The sequence below is a fragment of the Perognathus longimembris genome, chromosome 13 (genome assembly GCF_023159225.1).
Source record: "Perognathus longimembris pacificus isolate PPM17 chromosome 13, ASM2315922v1, whole genome shotgun sequence".
Taxonomy (NCBI): domain Eukaryota; kingdom Metazoa; phylum Chordata; class Mammalia; order Rodentia; family Heteromyidae; genus Perognathus; species Perognathus longimembris.
In genome coordinates this window covers 61,871,792-61,891,615 of record NC_063173.1, presented here as the reverse complement: position 1 = coordinate 61,891,615, position 19,824 = coordinate 61,871,792, and the positions used below count along the sequence as shown (strand labels likewise).

Genomic DNA, 19,824 nt, shown 5'->3' with positions numbered 1-19,824 from the left:
TCCGTGCAGGGGGCCGGGGCTGCCCCTGAGCCTGGCGCACGCTGGCGGGGGCGGGGGGGCCCCTTCTGAGGAGACCCCGGGAGTTGTCGGAGGGTGGGCGGCACCCGTCCCGTTCCCCAAGGTCAGGGTGGCGGGGAGCCTCGGTGGGGTGTACGGCAGCTGCCGCCGCTGCCAGCCAGGTGACTCAGCGCCCTGCCCACTGCAGCAGGACTTTCACCCCTTGCCACTCCAAGGCACAGCGGGCGGCTGCTCGCATCCCTCCCAGAATTCCCGCCAGCCCCCGTCCAGGATGCCAGGAGCCCCGGCCGCCCAGGGGCGCTGGGTCATCCGCCTCACCTATGTGCTAACCACGCTGGAGCTCACCACCCTCTTCATGCAGTTCTCCGTCCTGCCCGTGAGTAACCTGCCCCTCCAGAGGCTCCCTGCGCCCCTGCTTCCACTGGGAGGAAGAGTGGGGGCCTGAGGCTGGGGGGTGCAGGCAGGGGGGGGGGCGCTTCCCCTCCAAAGCCAGGCGCGGGTGGCTCACGCCTGTAGTCCTAGCTATGCAGGCGGCCGAGATCCGAAGGTTGTGGCTTGAAGCCAGCCTAGGCAGCAAAGTTCATGGGACTCTCACCTCCAACAAACCAGCAAAAAGCCAGAAGTGGGGCTACGGCGTACGTGGTAGAGCACCAGCCCTGAGTAAAAAAGCTCAAGGACGGCCCCCGGGCCCTGACTTCAGCCCCAGGACAGGCACAGAAACAAAGAAAAGTGGAGCTGCGCGGGGCTCTCCGACGCTGTGGAGATGCTCGGAAGCCAGGCTAACGGGCGGTGGAGGGCGCGGGCTCCGGGCTCGGCTTGACGTCCACTCAGTGTGATCCCATCCCCCAGGGTAGCTGGCCGGAGCTGGGGCACCGGGGCCACGCTGGCTTTGCCTGACCCTTGTTCCCTCGTTCCCTGATACACTGGCCCCCAGGCCAGAGACCCAAGGACAAGGGGAACAAAGTCAGACATCACCAAAGCCCAGGGCTGCCCCGTTTCTGGCCCCAGGAGGCCGGCTGGGCCCAGAGCCTGCTGGCTTCCCCCGGGTCCTCACCCCTGGCCTGGGGATGGGGACCGGAGTTAGCACTGGCCTGTGTCACCCCACGGCAGGGCAGGGACTTCCGGCCAGGACCCTCCCCACCCAAGGACGGCTGGGTGCCGGCCTCGCGCCCCTCCCACCAGCCGGGGCCGGTCCTCACTTCCTGGGTGTAAACGGATAAGGGCCACCCCTCCCTGCCAGGGTCAGGAGAGTGCCTGGAGCCCCAGAACTGCCTGGGGCCGCTGCTAGCTTTCTGCTTCTCTGCGGGGAGGCCCCACTCGCCCTGCCAGCCACGCTGAGTGGAGTGCAGAGCCACCCAACCTGGACAGGGACACAGCAAGGCGGCACCCGGCCTGAGCCTCCCGCACCCGCAGGGCCGGCAGTGTTTGCGTGCGGGGCCGTGGTGGAGGGTTAGGCTCAGCGCAGGGGGAACGAGAACCGTAGACAGTGGGGCCACGGGGAGCCAGGAGCGCCGGGCAGGGAGACTGGTGCTAAGGCATGAGGGAGACAGGAGCGGGACACGGGTGGGAAGGCCCGGGAGCAAGGGCAAAGGCTGTGCTAACGTGCCAAGCCGGGGGCGGGGGGGGGGCGGTGCAGATGGACAGGAGCGGAGGGAGGGAGATGAGGAGTCTCCCCGCAGGCAGGAGGCGACTGTGGGGGAGAGAGGTGGCTGTTATCAGCTGCCAACCGGGTGCAGCCTGATAGAAGGGGGCAGGGATTCCCCCGAGGACTTGGGCCCAAGCCTAGCGAGGACAGGAGAGTTGGCAGGGGAGGAAGGGTGACTAGGGAGCCCTTGTTGGAGAGGCTGGGCTTGAGGGGGCCTTAGACAGGGTGGAGCCCTGGGGAAGGGGTGCTGGGGGCTTGGGGCCTGGGAATCTGCTGCATCGGTGACCACCCCTGGGCTCCCCTGGAGTGCAGCGAGGCTGAGGGTCAGGTGACGACAGGCAGAGATGGCTGACCTGGCTGGGGCCCGGGTCAGAGTCAAGCAAAGCACAGGGTCCCCAGAGGGAAGCCACCCGGGGCAGGTCCCAGGAAGGGGGCACTGGAGCGGACCGCAGAGCCTCTCGATGGGGGGGGAGGGAGGGCTGAGAGGCTGCCTGCCCGGTAGCAATTCAGAAGCTGTGGAGGTGGATGGAGGGAAGGAGAAAGAGGGGAGGAAGCGGACGAGGAGGAAGCCAGAATAGGCTCCCCAAGGTGGCCCTGTCCAACCCAGCAAGGGGGCTCACACTTTTAATCCCTAGCTACTCAGGAGGCTGAAACCTGAGGATCACCCGTCGAAGCCAGCCAGGCCAGGAAAGTCAGGGATACCATCTCCAATTCACTACTAAAAAAGGCCAGAAGTGGGGCTGGGAAGGTGGCTTAGTGGTAGAGCGCTTGCCTAGCATACAGGAAGGCCTGGGTTCCATTCCTCAGCACCACATACACAGAAAAAAAAAGCCGGAAATGGCGCTGTGGCTCAAGAGGTACAGTGCTAGCCTTGAGCAAAAAGAAGCTCAGGTACAGGGCTCAAGTCCTGAGTTCAAGGCGCGGAACTGGCACAGAAAGAAAGAAAGGAAGGGGGGCTGGGGATATGGCCTAGTGGCGAGAGAGCTTGCCTTGTATACATGAGGCCCTGGGTTCGATTCCCCAGCACCACATATACAGAAAACGGCCAGAAATGGCGCTGTAGCTCAAGTGGCAGAGTGCTAGCCTTGAGCAAAAAGGAAGCCAGGGACAGTGCTCAGGCCCTGAGTCCAAGGCCCAGGACTGGCCAAAAAAAAAAAAAAAAAAAAAAAGAAAGAAAGAAAGGAAGGGAGGGAGAGAAGGAAGGAGAAGGAGGGAGGACAGGGAGGGAGGACAGGGAGGGAGGGAGGAGAGGGAGGGAGGAAGGAAGGAAAGAGATAGGAAAGAAGAAGGAGAGGGAGGGAGGAAGGAAAAAGGGAAATGGAAGGAGCAGAGGGGAGAGGAGGGGGGAGGAGGCAGAGGCTGGGAGTGATAAAGGGGCTCCTGTGGAAGGCGGGGGGGGGGGGGGGGAGGGGGGAGGGAGACAGAGCAGGCAGCAGGGAGGAGGGAGTGGACTCATTAGGGGAGGGTGAGCGCATGGTCACACAAGCTCACAGGACAAAGAGCAGCGGCCCCAGTTCTGCTTCTCCAGGCTGGAGAACGCGGGGCGGTGCGGGTGGGAAGGAGTGGGGCGTCGGTGGGGGGCATGGATTCTTGCCGACTGACCGCGCCGGGAGGGCTGGGAAGGGGAGCGGGTGTCGGAAGGCTGGAGTCCAGGAGAGGTCCAAAGCATGGCGTGCGCCGGCAGGTGCTGGTGACAGGGGCTGCCATCACCAGGCACCACGAGCCGTGGTTCAGAGCAACAGAAACTTCTTGTCACAGATTCTAGAAGCCGGAGCCCCAAAGTCCCAGTGTTGGCAGAAGCCCCTCTGAGGCCGGTGGCGGGGGGGGGGGGGGCGAGCATCATTGTCTTGTGCCAGCACCCCTCTCGTCCATGCCCGCCTCATCGTCCTGGCTTTTCACTTGATGTCTGTGTGTCTGCCCCGATCGTCCTTCTAATAAAGGCAGCCACAGAAGGCCCAGAAGGCCCTTTCCCAATAAGGTCACCAGCCCTGAGGGACTGAGGATCTGGGCTCCCAAAGAGGAGCTTGAAGGGGACACAATGCAGGCAGAAGTGGGGTTATTCCCGGCACGCCGACGGCTCCCACCTGACATCCCGCTACTCAGAAGCTGAGAAGCTGGAAGTGGAGCTGTGCTTAGAGGACCAGCCTAGAGGGGAAAAGCCAAGGGGGAGGCCCTGGGGTCCAGCTCCAGGACCAGCACCAACAAGGAGGAGGAAAGGAAAAGGAAGAAAGAGAAGAGAGGGGGCTGGGAATATGGCCTGGTGGCAAGAGTGCTCGCCTCTTATGCATGAAGCCCTGGGTTCGACTCCCCAGCACCACATATATAGAAAACAGCCAGAGGTGGCGCTGTGGCTCAGGTGGCAGAGTGCTGGCCTTGAGTACAAAGAAGCCAGGACTGGGATTTGCCAGATCACTTGGACCCGAACCTGAATAAGCGACTTCCCGAGTGTGATGAGCAGGAGTCCTGTCCAGTGTGATGTGTGCAGTCCCTTGGTAAAGTAGATTGAGGTTATAGGTTCCTGGCTAGGTAAGGTCAACGCCCCTGAGTCAGCCTGAAGACGTTACAGAAGATGGATGATCTTCACCCATCAGCCCCCCTTTAAAACCGAGGGACCAGAGTTACTTTTGGTTACTACTTTGGGCCCTACTGGCCCATGCCTTACCTCTATATCATCCCCTAGACGTGCAAGCCATTGAAATGGACAGAATGGAGCCATGATTGGCTCCCAAGGTACCAAAAAGAAAAAGGGGGAAATGAAGTGCCAGACTTTGAAGTCAGGCCCCACTTTACCACGTGAACCCCACTTTACCACGTGAACCTGAGATAAGCAGGCCCTGTGAGCAGACCCAGGACAAGCCCATGAGGGCCCAGTCGGTCTAGAACTCTAACCGCTGGGAATGCTTAACTCTGACCACTCCTGGGGAGCCTCGAACCCTGAGCCCATCAGATTTGTACCTGTGTCCTAATCTTGCTTGAACACCTGATTGTTGTAACTTTGTTTTTTGCCTTTATAAGCCCTGTGTAATCGCAGCTCGGGGCTCCCTCCTCACCTCCGCTGTGTCGGTGGGTAGGACGAGGCCCGAGATGCAGCTCGCCTAAATAAAGTCTTGCCTTGCTATTGCAAAAAAAAAAAAAAAAAGCCAGGGACAGTGCTCAGGGCCTGAGTTCAAGGCCAGGACTGGCAAAAAAAGAGAGAGAGAGAGAGAGAGAGAGAGAGAAGAGAGGAAGGAAGGAGGGAGGGAGGGAAGGAAAGAAGGAAGGAAGGAAGGAAGGAAGGAAGGAAGGAAGGAAGGAAGGAAGGAAGGAATTGGAGGGAGGGAGAGAAAGGGAAGAAGGAATTGGAGGGAGAAGATGGGACTTGGAAGGGTATTTACTACAGGCAGACACAGGCAGGATAGGAAGGGGAGCTGGAGTCCTACAGTCCTTGGGGTCACACAGGAACAGGGGAAGCCCCATTACACCCCCCCCCCCGTGGGTTGGGGGAGGGAGATCCCGGGGCGTGTCCCTCTGGGACAGTCTCTGCTGGCAGGCCCCCGCGCTCCACGCCCATGAGACTATGAGTGGATGAAGCAAAGCAGCGCGCCCCCCTCCATGCCTGCTGCGGGGAGGCCGTGGGCCTCGGGTCTCCCCCCTCTGGTCACCTGAGGCCCCAGACTCCAGGCCTGGGTCCCTCCAGACCCTTCCCAAGGCCCCCAATGTGTTTCAGTATCTGTCTCGGACGCTGGGCCTGGATTCCGTCAGTTTTGGCTACCTGCAGACGACCTTAGGGCTGCTCCAGCTGCTGGGGGGTCCCCTGTTCGGCAGGTACAGTGGTAGGACCGGGGTCCCTCAACCCTCAGCGGCCGGGACCCCCCACGGGAGGCCATGGGGTGGGTCCCGCAGGCTCCCCAGTTGATCCTGGGCTCCCCGAGGTGACAGCCCCCCAGTGGGCCTCAGCGTCCACCTACGGCACCCACTAGGTCTGGCCCGGTGGCCTCCATGACCTTCGGGCGCCGGGAGGAGCCTCGCCTGGCTGGGGCCTGGGGTCCCGCACACCCCGGCCATGCCTGGCTGGCGTCCCCTGTGAAGGCCGCCCCCCGGGGGGCCCCTCAGTAGCGCAGGCCCCCACCAGGGGCAGGAGGGGTGGGGGGCACTGCCCGCTGACCCCCACACCCCCCCCAGGTTCGCGGACCAGCGCGGGGGCCCGGGCGGCGCTGTCCCTGTCCTTCCTGGCGGCCTCTGCGATCTACCTGCTCCTGGCGGCCGCCTGCATCCCGGCCCTGCCCGGCGTCCCCCTGCTCTTCGCCTCGCGCCTGCCCTCCGCCTTCATGCACGCCCTGCCCGGTGAGGAAGGGCGCGCCCACGAGGGAGGCGCGAAGGGGGAGAGGAGGGCGGGAAAGGGCGAGGCAGGGAGGAGGCAGGGAGATGGGGGCGTGGCCGGGGGCAGATCTGGGTGGGGAGGGGCATGTGGGGGTGTGGCTTGGGGCAGATCTGGGTGGGGAGGGTGTGGGGGCGTGGCCTGGGGCAGATCTGGGTGGGGAGGGTGTGGGGGCGTGGCCTGGGGCAGATCTGGGTGGGGAGACCACGTGGGGGCGTGGCCTGGGGCAGATCTGGGTGGGGAGGGTGTGGGGGCGTGGCTTGGGGCAGATCTGGGTGGGGAGACCACGTGGGGGCGTGGCCTGGGGCAGATCTGGATGGAGGAAGGCGTGCGGGGCCGTGGCCTGGGGCAGGTGGGGTGGAGAGGGGCAGGTGGGGGCGTGGCCCGGGGCAGATGGGGTGGGGTGGGCCCAGTGGGGCAGGGGCGGGGGCCCGGGGTCTGTGCGGGGGCCACCGAAGGCTCGGCCCCGCGGCTCAGGCCCCCGTCCCCCCCCCCCAGCCGCGCAAATGGTGGTCACGGACCTGACTGCGCCCGCGGAGCGGCCCGCGGCCCTGGGCCGGCTCGGCCTCTGCTTCGGTGTGAGCCTCATCCTGGGCTCCCTGCTGGGCGGGACCCTGAGCACGGCGTTCGGGTGAGTGGCCGGGCTAACCGCGCCAGGGTGGCCGCGGGTCGGGGCCCCAGGGCGGGTGAGCCGCCACCAGGGGGCACCGGCGCCCCGCTCCAGCCGCTCCAGCCGCGGGGCAGCCCGGGAGGGGGCGCGCGGGGCGGGCCCGGGCCGGGCCGGGCCGGAGACCGCCCTGCTCCCGCGTGGCCTGCGCTCGCCTGCCGGCCCAGAGTCCCTTTGCGGAACTTTCCGCCAAAAACAACCCCCTCCCGCTCCTCTTGCTTGAGGCCGAATTCTGATCCCGGGTGGCAGACTTGGGCGGCCGCAGGAATTCATGGAGGACGGGTGCCTGCCCCCAGCTGAACGCTGGGCTTTCCCCAGCTCCCGCTTGCCACCAAGAACCCCGAAAGTGGGATGGGCCCAGCCGTCCCAACCAGCAGCAAGCCTTGTGCGGGGCGCGGCCCAGAGCTGGAGGGGAGGCTCCTGGTCCTCCTCCTCCCCTTCCTCTTCCCCTTCCTCCTCTTTCTGCTCTTCTTCCTTCCCCACTCCTCCTCCTCTTCCTCCTCCTCTCCCCCCCCTCTTCCACCTCCTCCTTTGGTAGGACCAGGGTTTGAACTCAGGGCCTCATACTTGCTGGGCTTTCTTACTTGAGCTCTAGCTCCACTCCGGCTTTTTGTTGGTTATTTCGAAGCTATGTCTCAAGGACTTTTCTTCCTGGGCTGGCCTCCCATTTCAATCCCCTGGGTCTCAGCCTCCTGGGTCGCTGGGATTAAAGACAGAGCCACGGTGCCCAGCTCGGAGGGGTTGCATTTAGGACGAGAAAGGAGCACGGCCCGTGTGTCTTGTGGAGGCCGGGGCCGAGTTGGGACGGCGGGGGGGAGGCGGGTGTGGACCGTGCAGGCTTGGCTGGCCACGGGCGGCCAGATGACGGGGAGGTGGAGGACAGGGGCCGGCTCCCGGCCCCTGCCAGGGCGCCCACTGCCCAGGGCCGCCGGAGGGTGCAGGGACGGCGGGGCACTGGCCGGTGGGGAGCGGGGAGAGGCCCCGGGACCCTGTCTGCTCACAGGGACCCGGTCACCCGAGGCCCCGGCCGTGCTGCCCAGGGCACCGGCTCACTGCCTTGCGTCGCCGGGCCCTGCGCCCCGCGGATGCACCCCTGCCGGCTGCGGGGGTGTGGCACACGGGGTGCTGAGGAGCCCCAGTGGTGCCCGAGTGAACTCACACGCAGGCTCCCCGCCAGCCAGCTGGCCTGCCCAGACCCCCCCACGGCCTCTTCTCCCTTCACCCGCCTCTCTGCATCCCAGGGACTGACCCAGAAGACACCGTTCACCTTCCTCTCCCCCTGCCGCCCCATCCAGAACATTCCCTTCCTTTTTCTCTACTCTTTCATCCCAAGATCTCAGGCTGTCTGCAACCCTGACGTTTGTATGTGCTCAGTGTTTTCTTGGGTGGGTGGGGAAACTGAGGCACGTGGCTAGGGGCTGTACAGGGTGGGAGGGTCTCCCTCGGGGTCTTTGCACGTATGTATGATCCAAGGTTACTTGAGGAGCCTTGGTGACCAATGCGGACTGCCAGTCCCGCATGGTGGCTGCCCACAGTAGTAAGAGGGCAGGGGAGGGCTTTGGAGACTTGGGGCTGACAGGCCTGCCTTCGGCACTCCAGGGGGGGCCTGGGGCACCCAGAGCCTCACCGCCCCCCACCCCCGGCCCACACCGCTCCAGCCCCATGCGCTTGCCTGGGCGGTGACCCCTGTCACTGCCGTGGAGATGAGAGACCTGGTTCTACCACCCAGAGGCCCCACACCCGCCCCAGTCCTGCCACACCAGCCTCGTGTGGGCCTCCTCTAGCCTCTGCCCCTCTGCCTGCCCCTGGGTGTCCTGTCCCCTCTGCCTGCCCCCTGGGAGTCCTGTCCCCTCTGCCCGCCCCTGGGAGTCCTGTCCCCTCTGCCTGCCCCTGGGTGTCCTGTCCCCGTGAAAAGGCCCACGGCCGGGAGGCAGGTGCGAGGAGGAAGTGGACTTGGCATCGGGCTTGAGGGGGTGGAGGCTGGGAGAGCTGGTTTGGCCCGTGCTGAGGGGCCTGGTGCCCCTGGAGAGCTCTGGGCTGGGGCTGGCTTGCAGCCGGGCCCCACAGACCCCGCACGGCTTTGCGCGGGGACCGGCGGAGGCGGTGGCCCGTCCGGCCTGCGGCCCCCTGGGGCTCCTGAGCCTGCTGTGCGACCGGGGCCCCCGCCTGTGCGGGGCAGCTCCCTGCAGACGGAGGAAGGAGGGCGCGTGCCCGCCGAGGGCTGGACGTGCCGGCATCGTGGGGAGAGCCGCAGGGGCGAGGGCGCGGAGCCAGGCCTGCGAGGGCCAGGGCCGGCGGGCTGGGCGCTGAGGAAGAACGGGGCTGCGCCGCGAGCCTCCCAGGCTCCGCGCCGAGGACCAGACAGGAGCCCCGGCCGCTGAAGCAAAGCCCGCTCCGATCCATCGACCGGGAGGCCTGATCGGCAGGGCTCAGCCCTCAGTGCGGAGCCCGGGGTGCCTTCCGCCCGGCCGAGGGGGAGGCTGAGGGGAGGAGGGCGCTGAGGTCAGAAAGCTCCCCCCAAGACTTGCGACCCAGGACCCCTGATTCTCCACCCGACCTTGAGAGAATGGCGATAGGCGCTGGGGGAGGGGGAGCCACAGCCCCCGGAGGCCAGGCTGTCCCCTGAGGCGACAGCTCACCTGCTGTCCCTCTGGCCAGTGGGACGCGTAGCCCTGAGCCTGCCTGGGGGTGGCCCTTGCCTGGGGTGGCTTGCCACAAGCCCACTCGGCAGTTTGCCAGGTCCCCAAGCCCCCCCCTCGCCCCCTGTGCCCCAGGCCTGGTTATGCAGCCTCCGCTCCCAGGAGCCGCCCCCCGCCCCCCCACCCCATGCCCCATGCATGGGAACCTTACTGAGTCGCTGTCACATTAACTGTCTGGGACAAAGTGACTCCTGGATGGCAGGTCAGCCTGCGCCCCGGGGCAGCTCCCTGGGGCCCTGGCATGGAGGCGGGGAAGGGCGGGGGGGGGGGGCGGGGGAGAGCGCCGGCCCTGGCGTTGGAAAGGCTGGAGTGGGCAGGGTGGGGTGGGGCCGCCCAGGGCAGTGTCCAGCCAGTGGGGGCCCGAGGGAGGCTCCGGGCAGGGAGGGGCTGCGGGTTCGCTTGAGGGCCCGGATGGACCACTTGGGACTGGGTGGTGTTGGGTCGCAGAGGGCTTGGGGACTTTTCTGGGGCTCTGGAAGCTGTTGCAGGCTGTTGGGGACACCCCCAAGTTGTGTTTTCAGACACGGTCCTGGCAGGGTGCAGTGCAGGTGGGACAGGGGACTCCCCCCCCCCCGCCAAGTCCTCCCCAGCCCCGGGCCTCCGAGCCGGTGGCTCTGAGTCCTGCATCTGTCCTCACACAAAGTGGGTTCCCGGTCACCCCCAGCCTTCTTCCAGGCGGCAGGAGGGGTGGGCGACCGGCCGCATACCTCACCTGCCAGCCAGCTCAAGGAGGGGCGAGGGTGGCTCTGCTTTTCCCCCTCGGGGCCTCCCCGCCAGCACGGGGAGCGGTCACCCTAGAGCTACACGGGGGCCCAGATGGGGGCCGACAGAGCCAGGGGCGGCGCCGGGCTCGGCCCGCAGGTGTCAGACCGGGCCTCAGGATGAGGCTCGGTCCCGTCCCTGCTGCCCACTGAGATGAGGATGTGGTGCCGTGGGTAGAACGGGGGGGGGGGGGTCTGGCACAGCCAGGACTTCCAGGATGGTAGAGCTCGGAGCCCAGCCCTCAGCGTGCTTGAGGACGTGAGGCCACCGGGCCACACTGCCGTGGAGGATTCCCGGGGCGCCCAGTGCCCTGCAACGGCGTCTTGTTCCATCCAAAGAAACAAACCTGGGGCTGGTGGCTCATCCCTGTCGTCCTAGCTCCTGGGAGTCACGGCTCAAAGCCAGCTTGAGCAGCGAAGTCCGAGACTCCTATCTCCAACGGACCAGCCAAAGTCAGAAGTGGAGCTCTGACTCACGTGGTCGAGCACCAGCTGAGGGACAGCACCCTGGCCCTGAGTTCAAGCCCCAGTACCGGCATAGAAAGAGAGGGAAGGAGAGGGGAGGGAGGGACAAGTCAGGGACAAACACAAATGCCTTGTCCTGGGCTGGGGCCCCGGGCTGCCTGCACCCGGGCGGATTTCCAGGGAGGGGTGCTAAAGCGATGGCTGACAGAGACCCCAGCGCCCCCCGCCCTCCGGGGGCCCGGCGCTGGAGAAAGGCCCGTTTGTGGGGAGCCCACGTGCCAGCGTTGGCCGGTGGGACACCCCAGCCCGAGCCGGCCTGGGCGACTCCAGGGCCTGCCTGGGCCACTGAGGGCCGGGGTCCCGGGGCCCGCCCTGCCCGTGGGCGCCTGCCGGAGCTCCGGTGTGCACACCCACACACACCTGCAGGCGTGCGCACGTGCGTGAAGAGGTCGGCTCGTGTGTGGCGGCGGCACGCGTGCGGGGGGCAGGGGCCGCCCGCGTGCCACCCCCGGGACCACGCTCCGTACGTGACCCAGGCCGTGTCCCCAGGGTCCTTTGCCCCCTGGTCCTGGCACTGGTGGCCAACCTCCTGGGAGTCGTCGTCAGCCTCACCTGCATCCCCAGCACCACCAAGAAGGCGCCGGCTGCCCCGCCAGGTGAGCCGGGGACCCGCGAGCCTCCTGGGAGCCGCTTCTGAGCGGGGGGGGGGGGGGGGAAGGGCGGGGGGGGGAAGGGCGGGGGGGGGGGGGGTACAGTGCCCGGGCCCCCGTGACCATCACACACCTAGGGGCATCAAGGCCAGCAGAGTGTGGCCGGCGGCGCCCCCCCTAAGGCCTTCCCCCAGGCAGGGCCCCCGGGGCCCCCGCCCCGCGCCGGGCACCTGGCAGGCTCGATGGCGGCTCGCCTGAGGGTCACCTGGGACTGTGCCTGAGGGGACAGCCCGGCCCGGCACAGCCCGCCACGCGGCAGGTGAAAGCCAAGCCCCCCGGCTGGCGGCGCCCTCTGGCCCTGTCGTTGGCTCGTGGGGGTTGCCGTTTGCGCTGGTCCCGGGCTTGATCTTGGGGCTGAGCCGCAGCGCCCCTAGCGGAGTGTGTGTGTGCGTGTGTGCGTGTGTGTGAGTGTGTGTGCATGTGCGTGTGTGTGCGTGTGTGTGAGTGTGTGCATGTGCGTGTGTGTGCGTGTGTGTGCATGTGCGTGCGTGTGCGTGTGTGAGTGTGTGTGCGTGTGTGAGTGTGTGCGTGCGCGTATGTGTGAGTGTGTGTGCGTGTGTGTGGTGCGTGGTGTGTGTGAGTGTGTGTGCGCGCGTGTGTGAGAGAGTGTGTGAGAGAGTGTGTGCGTGTGTGTGTGCGTGTGCGTGTGTGGTGTGCGTGTGTGTGCGTGTGTATGGTGTGTGTGGTGTGTGGTGTGTGTGCGTGCGTGTGTATGGTGTGTGTGTGGTGTGTGGTGTGTGTGTGCGTGTGTATGGTGTGTGTGGTGTGTGTGTGCGTGTGCGTGTGTGTGTGTGCGTGTGTGTGATTAACTGGAGACACGAGTCTTCCGGACGCTCCCGCCGGGCTTGGCTTCAGGCCGCCGTCCTCGGGCCCGGCGTTCCAGGCGTGAGCCAGCCGGCAGCTCAGGTCTTCCCAGTGTTCGGCGCTGGCTGCTGGCGGGCTGGCTGCCTCCTTGCCCCGAGGCCGGCCCTCCACCTCGGCCCTCCACCTCGGCCCTCCACCTCGGCCCTCCACCTCGGCCCTCCACCTCGGCCCTCCACCTCGGCCCTCCACCTCGGCCCTCCACCTCGGCCCTCCACCTCGGCCCTCCACCTCGGCCCTTCGGCGGTTCACTGGCGATCAGCGCCTCCGACCTTCCCGCCCGGGCTGACTCTGACCTCGGCCTCCTGAGCGGCGAGGGCCGTGAGCCCGGGCGCTTCCCGACGCGGGAGCGGCTGTTCCGACGGCGCGGGCTGGGGGCCCGGCAGGACGGGGACAGACGCCCAGCGCCCTCCCGGGGGCACAGGGGAGCCCCTTGTGGGGCAGAGCAAGGCGCGCGGCAGTGGCGCTGCCGCGTTCTGACCCCCACCTCCCCCCCCCCCCCCCCCGCCACAGGCGGGGCCACGGCCAGCGTGTTTGACCTGAAGGCCATCACCCGCCTGCTGCTGCTGCCTGGCGTCCTGCCCGTGTTCCTGGTCAAGGTGGTCTCCGGCCTCCCCTCAGGTGAGCGGGGTCCGAGTCCCCGCACCCCCCCCCCGCCCTCTGCCCACCTTGTGCTGGGGTGTGACGGGTGCCAAGCCCCGCACACCAGTCCCCGGGGCGCCGAGGCAGCGACGCCAAGTCGAGGGGTACAGGAGCCGCGGACGCTCGCGGTCCACGCATCGGCTGAGGGCCACCGAGGTGCCCGCAGCCCTCCCGCACCCAGAAGCGTGGTGCGATACGGCTGGGCACGCGCGTGGCCCCTGACGGGCTGCCCTTGACCTCCGCCCTCCGCCCTCCGCCCAGGGCTCTTCCTGGTCATGTTCTCCATCATCTCCATGGACTTCTTCCAGCTGGAGGCCGCGCAGAGTGGCTACCTCATGTCCTTCTTCGGGGTCCTGCAGATGGTGAGGGGGCGCGCCGGGCGTCGGCGGGCGGGCGGGGAGGGAGAGGATGGCGGTGGAATAGCGCCCCGCCCCTTCCTGTCAGCCCTCGGGGTCCTCCCCGGCCTTCTCCTTCTCCGGCTCCCTGCCCTCGGCCCTGGCTCTGGGCACCATCTGCACTCAGCCCCCCGAGGCCCCCAGACGGGCGGCCAACCCTCTGCCTGACAGGTCTGGCAGACAGAGGAGGAAGGCCCAGGAAGGCGCCCCTGCCCCGTGGGAGTTGGGGGACCCTTGGCCTCCTGTCCTGCAGCGCGGGGGGGGGGGGGTCCCGGGGCCCACAGTCGGCAAGCATACGTGTGGGCGCGGGGCGGGTGCTGCAGACCCCAGTGGGCCCGCCGTGGGGGGTGGCAGGCCCCCCCCCATGCGGCGGGGACACCTCCCGAACGCCCCGCCCCCTCGGCGGCGCCCACCCAGGGGGTCTCGGGCAATGCAGTGAGGTAGACAGGCAGAGCCCCGGGCACAGGGCGCCCCACGAGGACACAGAGAACTCCACAGGAGCGCGGTGGGCGGGGGGCGCCCTAGCCAGGCCCTCCCGCCCCAGCTCTTCCTGGACAGCGGACCCAGAGGTGGCAGAGACCCGTGAAGTAGCTGCCCCAGGGGGGCACTGGACGAAGAAGGCCTCTCTCTGCTGAGCAGCCAGGCCGGAGAGGCCACGGGGGGGGGGGGGGGGGGAGGGGACAACGGAAGCCAGGTGCCAGTGGCTCGCGCCTGTCATCCCAGCTGCTCAGGAGGCTGAGATCTGAGGATCGTGGTTGGAAGGCAGCCCGGGCAGGAACGTCCCCGTGAGACTCTTAGCTCAATTAACCACCGGAAAGCCGGAAGTGGAGGTGTGGTTCACAGGGTAGAGCGCCAGCCCTGAGCGGCCAAAAGCCAGCTTGGAGATGTAGCACAGGGGGCGAGCGCAAGCTGGGAAAAGGAGAGAAAGAAGATGGAAGGATAAAACCTGAGATCACCCAATTCTAAGAGTGTCTTCATCACCATCATCATCACCACCACGTTAGTGTGTGTGTATGTGTGTGTGCGCTAAGGTTTGAACTCAAGGCCTCGTACTCTGGCTTCGTTAACTGGAGATGAAGTCCCCAGGCTTTGATTTATTTCTTTATTTTGTGGCTAGGACTGGCTTTGAACTCTGATCTGCTGGGCTCAGCCTCCTGCGTAGTTAGGCTTACAGCGGTGAGCCACAGGTGCCCATACAGAGTAGGATTATTTTTGTGCTGGTCCTGAGGCTGTTTGGCTCGAGGGTGGTGCTTTACCACTTGAGCCACAACTCCACTTCCAGCTTTTGGTGGTTGGTTGGAGACAACCGACTCACCGGCGTAATGGCCTGGGCGGGCTTTGAACCGGCAATCTTCAGATCTCCGCCTCCTTAGCAGCTCGAATTACAGGCGTGAGCCGCCACTGCCAGGCTATTTCTTCAGAGACCGGAGGCTTAGCTGCAAGTGGTTGGGTTCTCCCAAGCGTGAGAGGAGAGCAGCCAGGCGGGTTCTGCCGCACTAGCCCTGCCCTCCAACCCCCAGCCTAGCTGCCCCGACCCACCCTCCTTACCCCCAGCGGCCTGGGGCTGTGCCGCTCCTGGCTCCTGGCCCGGGCACTTCCTGTCTGGTGCAGCCGGGGCACTTCCTGATTATCCTACTCGATCAGATAGGGAGCCACACCCTGGCCTGGGGAGCAGCCTGTGGACCCGGCCTGCTCTGCTGAGTCACGTCCCTGGAGTGGGCTCTCCACCCTTATTGGGGGGGAGCTGTCTCCCCAGGGGCCCTCGGGGTGCTCCTGGCCTCGGTCCTGGCTGGCAAGGGTGGTCAGGGGCTGTGGAGGCAGAGGCGCCCCCAGCCCCTGAGCCCGCGCCGCCTCCCCGTCTAGGTGGTCCAGGGCCTGGTCATCGGGCGTCTGAGCCGCCGCTTCTCGGAGGAGGCCTTGCTGCGGGCCAGCCTGCTGGTCTTCACCGTGGTGGGGCTGGGCATGGTGAGAGCCCCTCCCTCGCCCCCGGTGCACCGGCCTGCCCCTGCCCTTGCCCCCTCAGCCCCCATCGGGAGTGGAAAGGGAGTGGGGGGGGCCGGGGGGCCCTGGCCCGGCGTGGCCCGGCTCACCGAGGCGCCTCCGCAGGTGCTGATGTCCAGCGTCTTCCACTTCTGCCTGCTGATGCCCGGCCTGGTGTTCGGCATGTGCACGCTCCACGTGGTGACGGACAGCATGCTGACCAAGTCCGTCCCTGCCGCGGACACGGGTGAGGGCCGCGCGGCCACGGACGAACGAACGAACGAGTGAATGAATGAATGAATGCACACTGGTAGTGAAATCCAGGAATCCCAGACCCTCAACTCCTACCAGATCCAGCTTAGTAGTCTGTGTGTGTGTGCACGCGCGCGTGTGCCGCAGGGTGCATGTGTGCACACGCACACACGCGCTCACCGGTATTGGGGCTTGAACTTAGGACCTGGGTGCTGCCTTCGAGCTTTTGCACTTCAGGCTGGTGCCCACTTGAGCTACGGCTGCACTTCCTGCTCCTGGCTGGTTAACTGGGGTTAAGAGTGAGACTTCTTTGCCCAGGCTTGTTTTAAACCACGGTTGTCCGCTCTGTCTCCTGAGTCGTTAGGGTGTCAGGCGTGAGCCGCCTGCATTGATTAGAGCCGCTGGGCTCCATGCAGGCCAGGCTCTGTCTGGGCCGGGTCCTAGGCGCGGTTCAGGTGCGTGCAGGTTTGTCTAGGGGGTTTCTGTGGCTGACTGACATCTAAGGACTTGGGGCTTCTCGAGCCAGAAGACGCTAGAGGCTGGGCCAGCCCTCGGAGGCCCTCTGCCCCGGTGGGAGGAGGGCGGGGCCTGGCAGGGAGGAGCCCCGGCTCGATCCCTGGGAACCTGAGCCGCCGAGGGGGCGGTAATTGTAATTGCCCGTGTCTGTTGGAGTCTCTGCGCTGTGTGGGCAGGCGGAGAAGCCGCCCCCAAGTTTCCCCAGGCCACCCTGAGCAGGGGCACCCCAGAACCAGGGGCAGTGGGGAGCTGGAGTGTGCCAGGAGGGGACTGTGGCTCGGTGAGCGCTCCCCCAGGTTCACCCCATTTTTCAGTGGGGCGTGCTGGACAGCTCCAGCCCCTGCCGTCCTGGGGCCCCAGGGACTGGCAGAACAGGAGAGGCGTTGCCCCGGATGTGCTGGGGGGGGGGGGGGAGCCCAGGCCCAAGTATGACAGTATCTCTTGGCAAGCCCTGGAGGGCGTGGCCTGCACCCTGACCTGTGACCCCGTTCCCAGGCTCCTCATATGCTTAGGAACCTTCCGGACAGAGGAGGCCGAGGCCCACATTTGGGGAAGTGCCTTGCGGGCCCTGCGCGGCTGTGTGGCTAGGGGGGACGCAGGGGGGGGAGGGAAGCCGGGCTGGGTGCAGACAGCCAAGCGCTGCCGTCGGCCTCACTCCCGGCCGCCCGCCCCCCAGGGGACCATGCTAGGCCTCAGCGCCTCGGTGCAGCCGCTCACCCGCACGGTGGGGCCCACGCTGGGCGGCCTCCTCTACCGCCGCTTCGGGGTCCCCGTCTTTGGCCACGTGCAGTTCGCCGTCAACATCCTCATGCTCCTGATCCTCTGGAGGACGCCTGTGTCCCAGGAGAGCCGCAAAGCCCACTGACCGCGGCCCCCGCGCGCACACGCGGATGAGCAATAAACCCCCTGGGATTTCCGCAGGCTCCTGTGGTGTCTGGGGCGGAGGCCCGGGCGGGAGGGACGGAGGGCCAGGCCGGAGGCTTCCGGAGAAGGAGCTGCGGCGGGGCCCACGCACAGACTCGGCTAGCATTGTCTCAAACCACTGACCTAGCAACACGTGAGGACTCCCAGTTCAAAGCCAGCCCGGGCAAGGAAGCCCATGAGACTCTTACCTCCAATTAACCACCAAAAGGCAGGGGTGAAGCTGCGGCTCGAGGGGTAGAGCACCAGCCTTGAGTGGGGGAAAGCCGAGGGACAGCGCCCAGGCCCTGAGTTCACACACACACCAAGGTGGGGAAGCAAGGCCTGGTAAGAAGCTGAGGGCTCAGCAGGTAACCCCAACTTCCCCGTGACCCTCATAGGGGGTGGGAAGCCCTGGCCACCAGCCCTGGGCGGGAGGAGGCGTCAAGGCAGCAAGGGCGAGCCCCGGAACCCCTCCGGTGTCCCCCCACCCTCCACCCCTTGCAGCTCCTAGGAATAGCGATCCGCAAGCTCCAGAATTCCATGTAGCCCACACCAGAACGTGAGGGGCCTCGGACGGCCAAGTCCTTGCTCCAGAGCTGAGATGTGAGCGTGAGGCTCAGGCACCCCTAGCGGGGTGGGGTTCACGGCCCCAGCCGCTGTGTGATGCCATTTGGAGGGGCCTCTCCCCCAAGGGCACAGCGGCTTCACAGGGGAGACGAGCGTACACAGAATGTCCTGTCCGGACACAGGGCCCAGCAAAGGGACAGTCCCCTCTCCAGTCCACACGGAGACCTGGCTGGAAGGCCTGGGACTCGGGACAGCGCTTAGGACCCTGTCCTCCCCCCCCCCCCCCCCCCCCGGTGCCGCAGGAAGGATGTGTGCTCCCTGGGGGGAGAACTGGTGTCCCAGGCCCCCCAGGGCAGGGGAAGGGTCACATTTCTTCCCAGCCAGGCCAGCCTGCCTGCCAGACTCCGGAATCGGCCGGGTGAGGAAGCACCTGCTGCTCAGCAGGTGTCCCGGGCTGTCGGACGGGGCTCCGGTGAGCCCTCAGACCACGTCACCGCCCGAGCCCCACGCCTCTGGCACTGGTGGGGAGGGCTGGCAGCAGCTGGACAGGAGACACCCTGGGCGCAGCCCAAGTGGGGCCAAGCGCCCGGGGAGGCCGGGGCGCAGGGGCTGTGTGAGCAGCCACCCCGAGGCAGGGTGGCACGGGGTGTGGGGGAGGGGTCAGCGGGTGCACTTCCAGCCAGCACCACCCTAACCCAGCTCCAGACCGCACCCAGGAGCAGCAAGTGGCCAGGCCACACCCAGGGCGCTTCCTGGGACGGGGACCTTGCCCGGGAAGGACACCATTCATTCAAAGCCGGTCCCCAGCTTTCCCCGCAAGGCCAGGTGCCCTCCCTAGGGAGTCATGGGACCCTCCCGGGTGGGGGCGTCCCTCCCCCAGGCCTCCCAGGAGGGACCTCACACGTCAAAGCTGTTTCGTAAAAAAGAGCACATACCGAGGCATTTATTTGGAATGGGCACACGATGCAAAAACGAAATATTAAGACACAACGGTATAATAACAAAATAAATACACAGTCCAATAAGTTAAGGCGCCCGCACAGCGGGGCGAGGGTCTGCGCCCAGGAAGGGCCTCGTGCGGGGGGACGGAAGCCGCCGCCTTGTCCTCGCGTGGTCAGCGGGTGCGGGGGCTCCCAGCTCCCGGGCACCCCCGGGGCTCCTGCCCGGCGCGGCCCATGCGGTCGGTCCGGCCCGTCTGGTCCGGCGCGCGGTTCTGCGAGGAGAGGACTGGGTCAGGGGGCTGTGCCGGGGCGGCCCGGGGCGCGGCCTGCCGGCGCGGTGGGGCGGGGATTGGCTTCGGCCACGCGCCCCGGAGGCCCCGCGGTCGCGCGGCGCCAGGTCCCCCCCGCCCCCTACGCGTCCCTCCGCCCGCCGGGCGCGGGGCGGCAGGCACTCACCGGGAGCCGGGCTCAGGGCGCGCGGGCCGCCCGGGACTCCGCGGGCTGCGCGGCGGGCGCCGAGCGCTCCTGGCGGCTGCGGAAGTCCTCGAGCGCGCGGCGGTTCTGGAAGTCGATGAGCGCCAGCGTGATGGCCGCGTTCCAGCAGCTCTCGCCCGGGCAGCGGAAGTCGATCTCCTTGCGGTCGGTGGTGACGATGGTGAAGTAGACGTACTTGCCGGTGCGCTCCACGCAGTCCACCTTGAGGATGGAGTGGAAGCGCAGCTCCTTGGGGCGCGCGCCGGGGCCCGCGGGGAAGAGGCGCAGGCGGTCGGGCGTGAGCACGCCGCGCTTCTTCTTCCACAGCTGGAACAGGCTGTCGCTGCGCTTCTCCAGCTCGCCTTCGCGCAGCACCTCGCCGGGGGTCTTCATGCCCGCGCGCCGCCGGGGTGGGGGCCGAGCCGGCTCTGCGGGCCGCCGGCCGGCGCGCGCCTTATAGCCGCCCCGCCCGGCGCGCGGGCCCCGCCCCCGCCGCGGGCCCCGCCCCCTCGGCCCCGCCCCCCCGCCGCGGGCCACGCCCCCACCTCCCCGCGGTCCCCACCTCGCCGCCCCGAGCCCGCCCTCTCCGGCTCGCAGGCGGCCCGGCCCGGCCCGGCGGAGGAATGCGCCGCAGCCGGCCCCGCCGGCGGTGACTCACCCCGGGAAGCCCCGACCCCCCCACCCCGCGGGCCTAGACCTTGGCCCCGAGCCCAGCCCTGCTGCTCCGGGGCTCCCCTCGTGTCTCCCTCCGTCCGGTCCCGCTCAGGGCCTCTTCCCCGCGCCACGCGGGGGCCTCGTCTCCCGCCTTCCCGGCAGGGGGGGGGGCGGGCTGGGCGGATCCGGGCCGACGGTGAAGGACACCCTCGTGAGAGCAGGCAGCGCCGGGGCCGACTGGGGGCTCGTCCCGCCCCGGGAGCCGGGAGCCGCGGGGGCGAGGGCCGGGGGCGCCCCCCACCTCGGCCTTTAAGGGG

The 19,824-nt window shown here is 67.4% G+C and overlaps 2 protein-coding genes across 2 annotated transcripts; one reads left to right on the top strand and one right to left on the bottom strand.

The window, feature by feature from the left end:
• Positions 1 to 252: 252 nt before the first annotated feature.
• On the top strand, positions 253 to 16,874 carry Slc22a18 (solute carrier family 22 member 18). The gene is given in 11 exon segments (XM_048361038.1): positions 253 to 394; positions 5,370 to 5,467; positions 5,825 to 5,840; positions 5,842 to 5,986; positions 6,519 to 6,651; positions 11,162 to 11,268; positions 12,697 to 12,804; positions 13,087 to 13,187; positions 15,084 to 15,185; positions 15,327 to 15,445; positions 16,644 to 16,874. Coding segments are annotated over 11 exon segments (1,224 nt in total). The 5' UTR covers positions 253 to 289; the 3' UTR covers positions 16,834 to 16,874.
• Positions 16,875 to 18,357: 1,483 nt separating this feature from the next.
• Phlda2 (pleckstrin homology like domain family A member 2) lies at positions 18,358 to 19,272 on the bottom strand. The gene is made up of 2 exons (XM_048361048.1): positions 18,836 to 19,272; positions 18,358 to 18,651 (listed from the first exon to the last, which is right to left on the bottom strand). The coding sequence occupies exon 1, from the start codon at positions 19,244 to 19,246 to the stop codon at positions 18,848 to 18,850; it is 399 nt and encodes a 132-aa protein (XP_048217005.1). The 5' UTR covers positions 19,247 to 19,272; the 3' UTR covers positions 18,358 to 18,651; positions 18,836 to 18,847.
• Between the last annotated feature and the right edge of the window lie 552 nt (positions 19,273 to 19,824).

Excerpts from the sequence above, each read along its gene's own strand:
- Phlda2 (XM_048361048.1), bottom strand. The coding sequence starts at position 19,246 with ATGAAGACCCCCGGCGAGGTGCTGCGCGAAGGCGAGCTGGAGAAGCGC.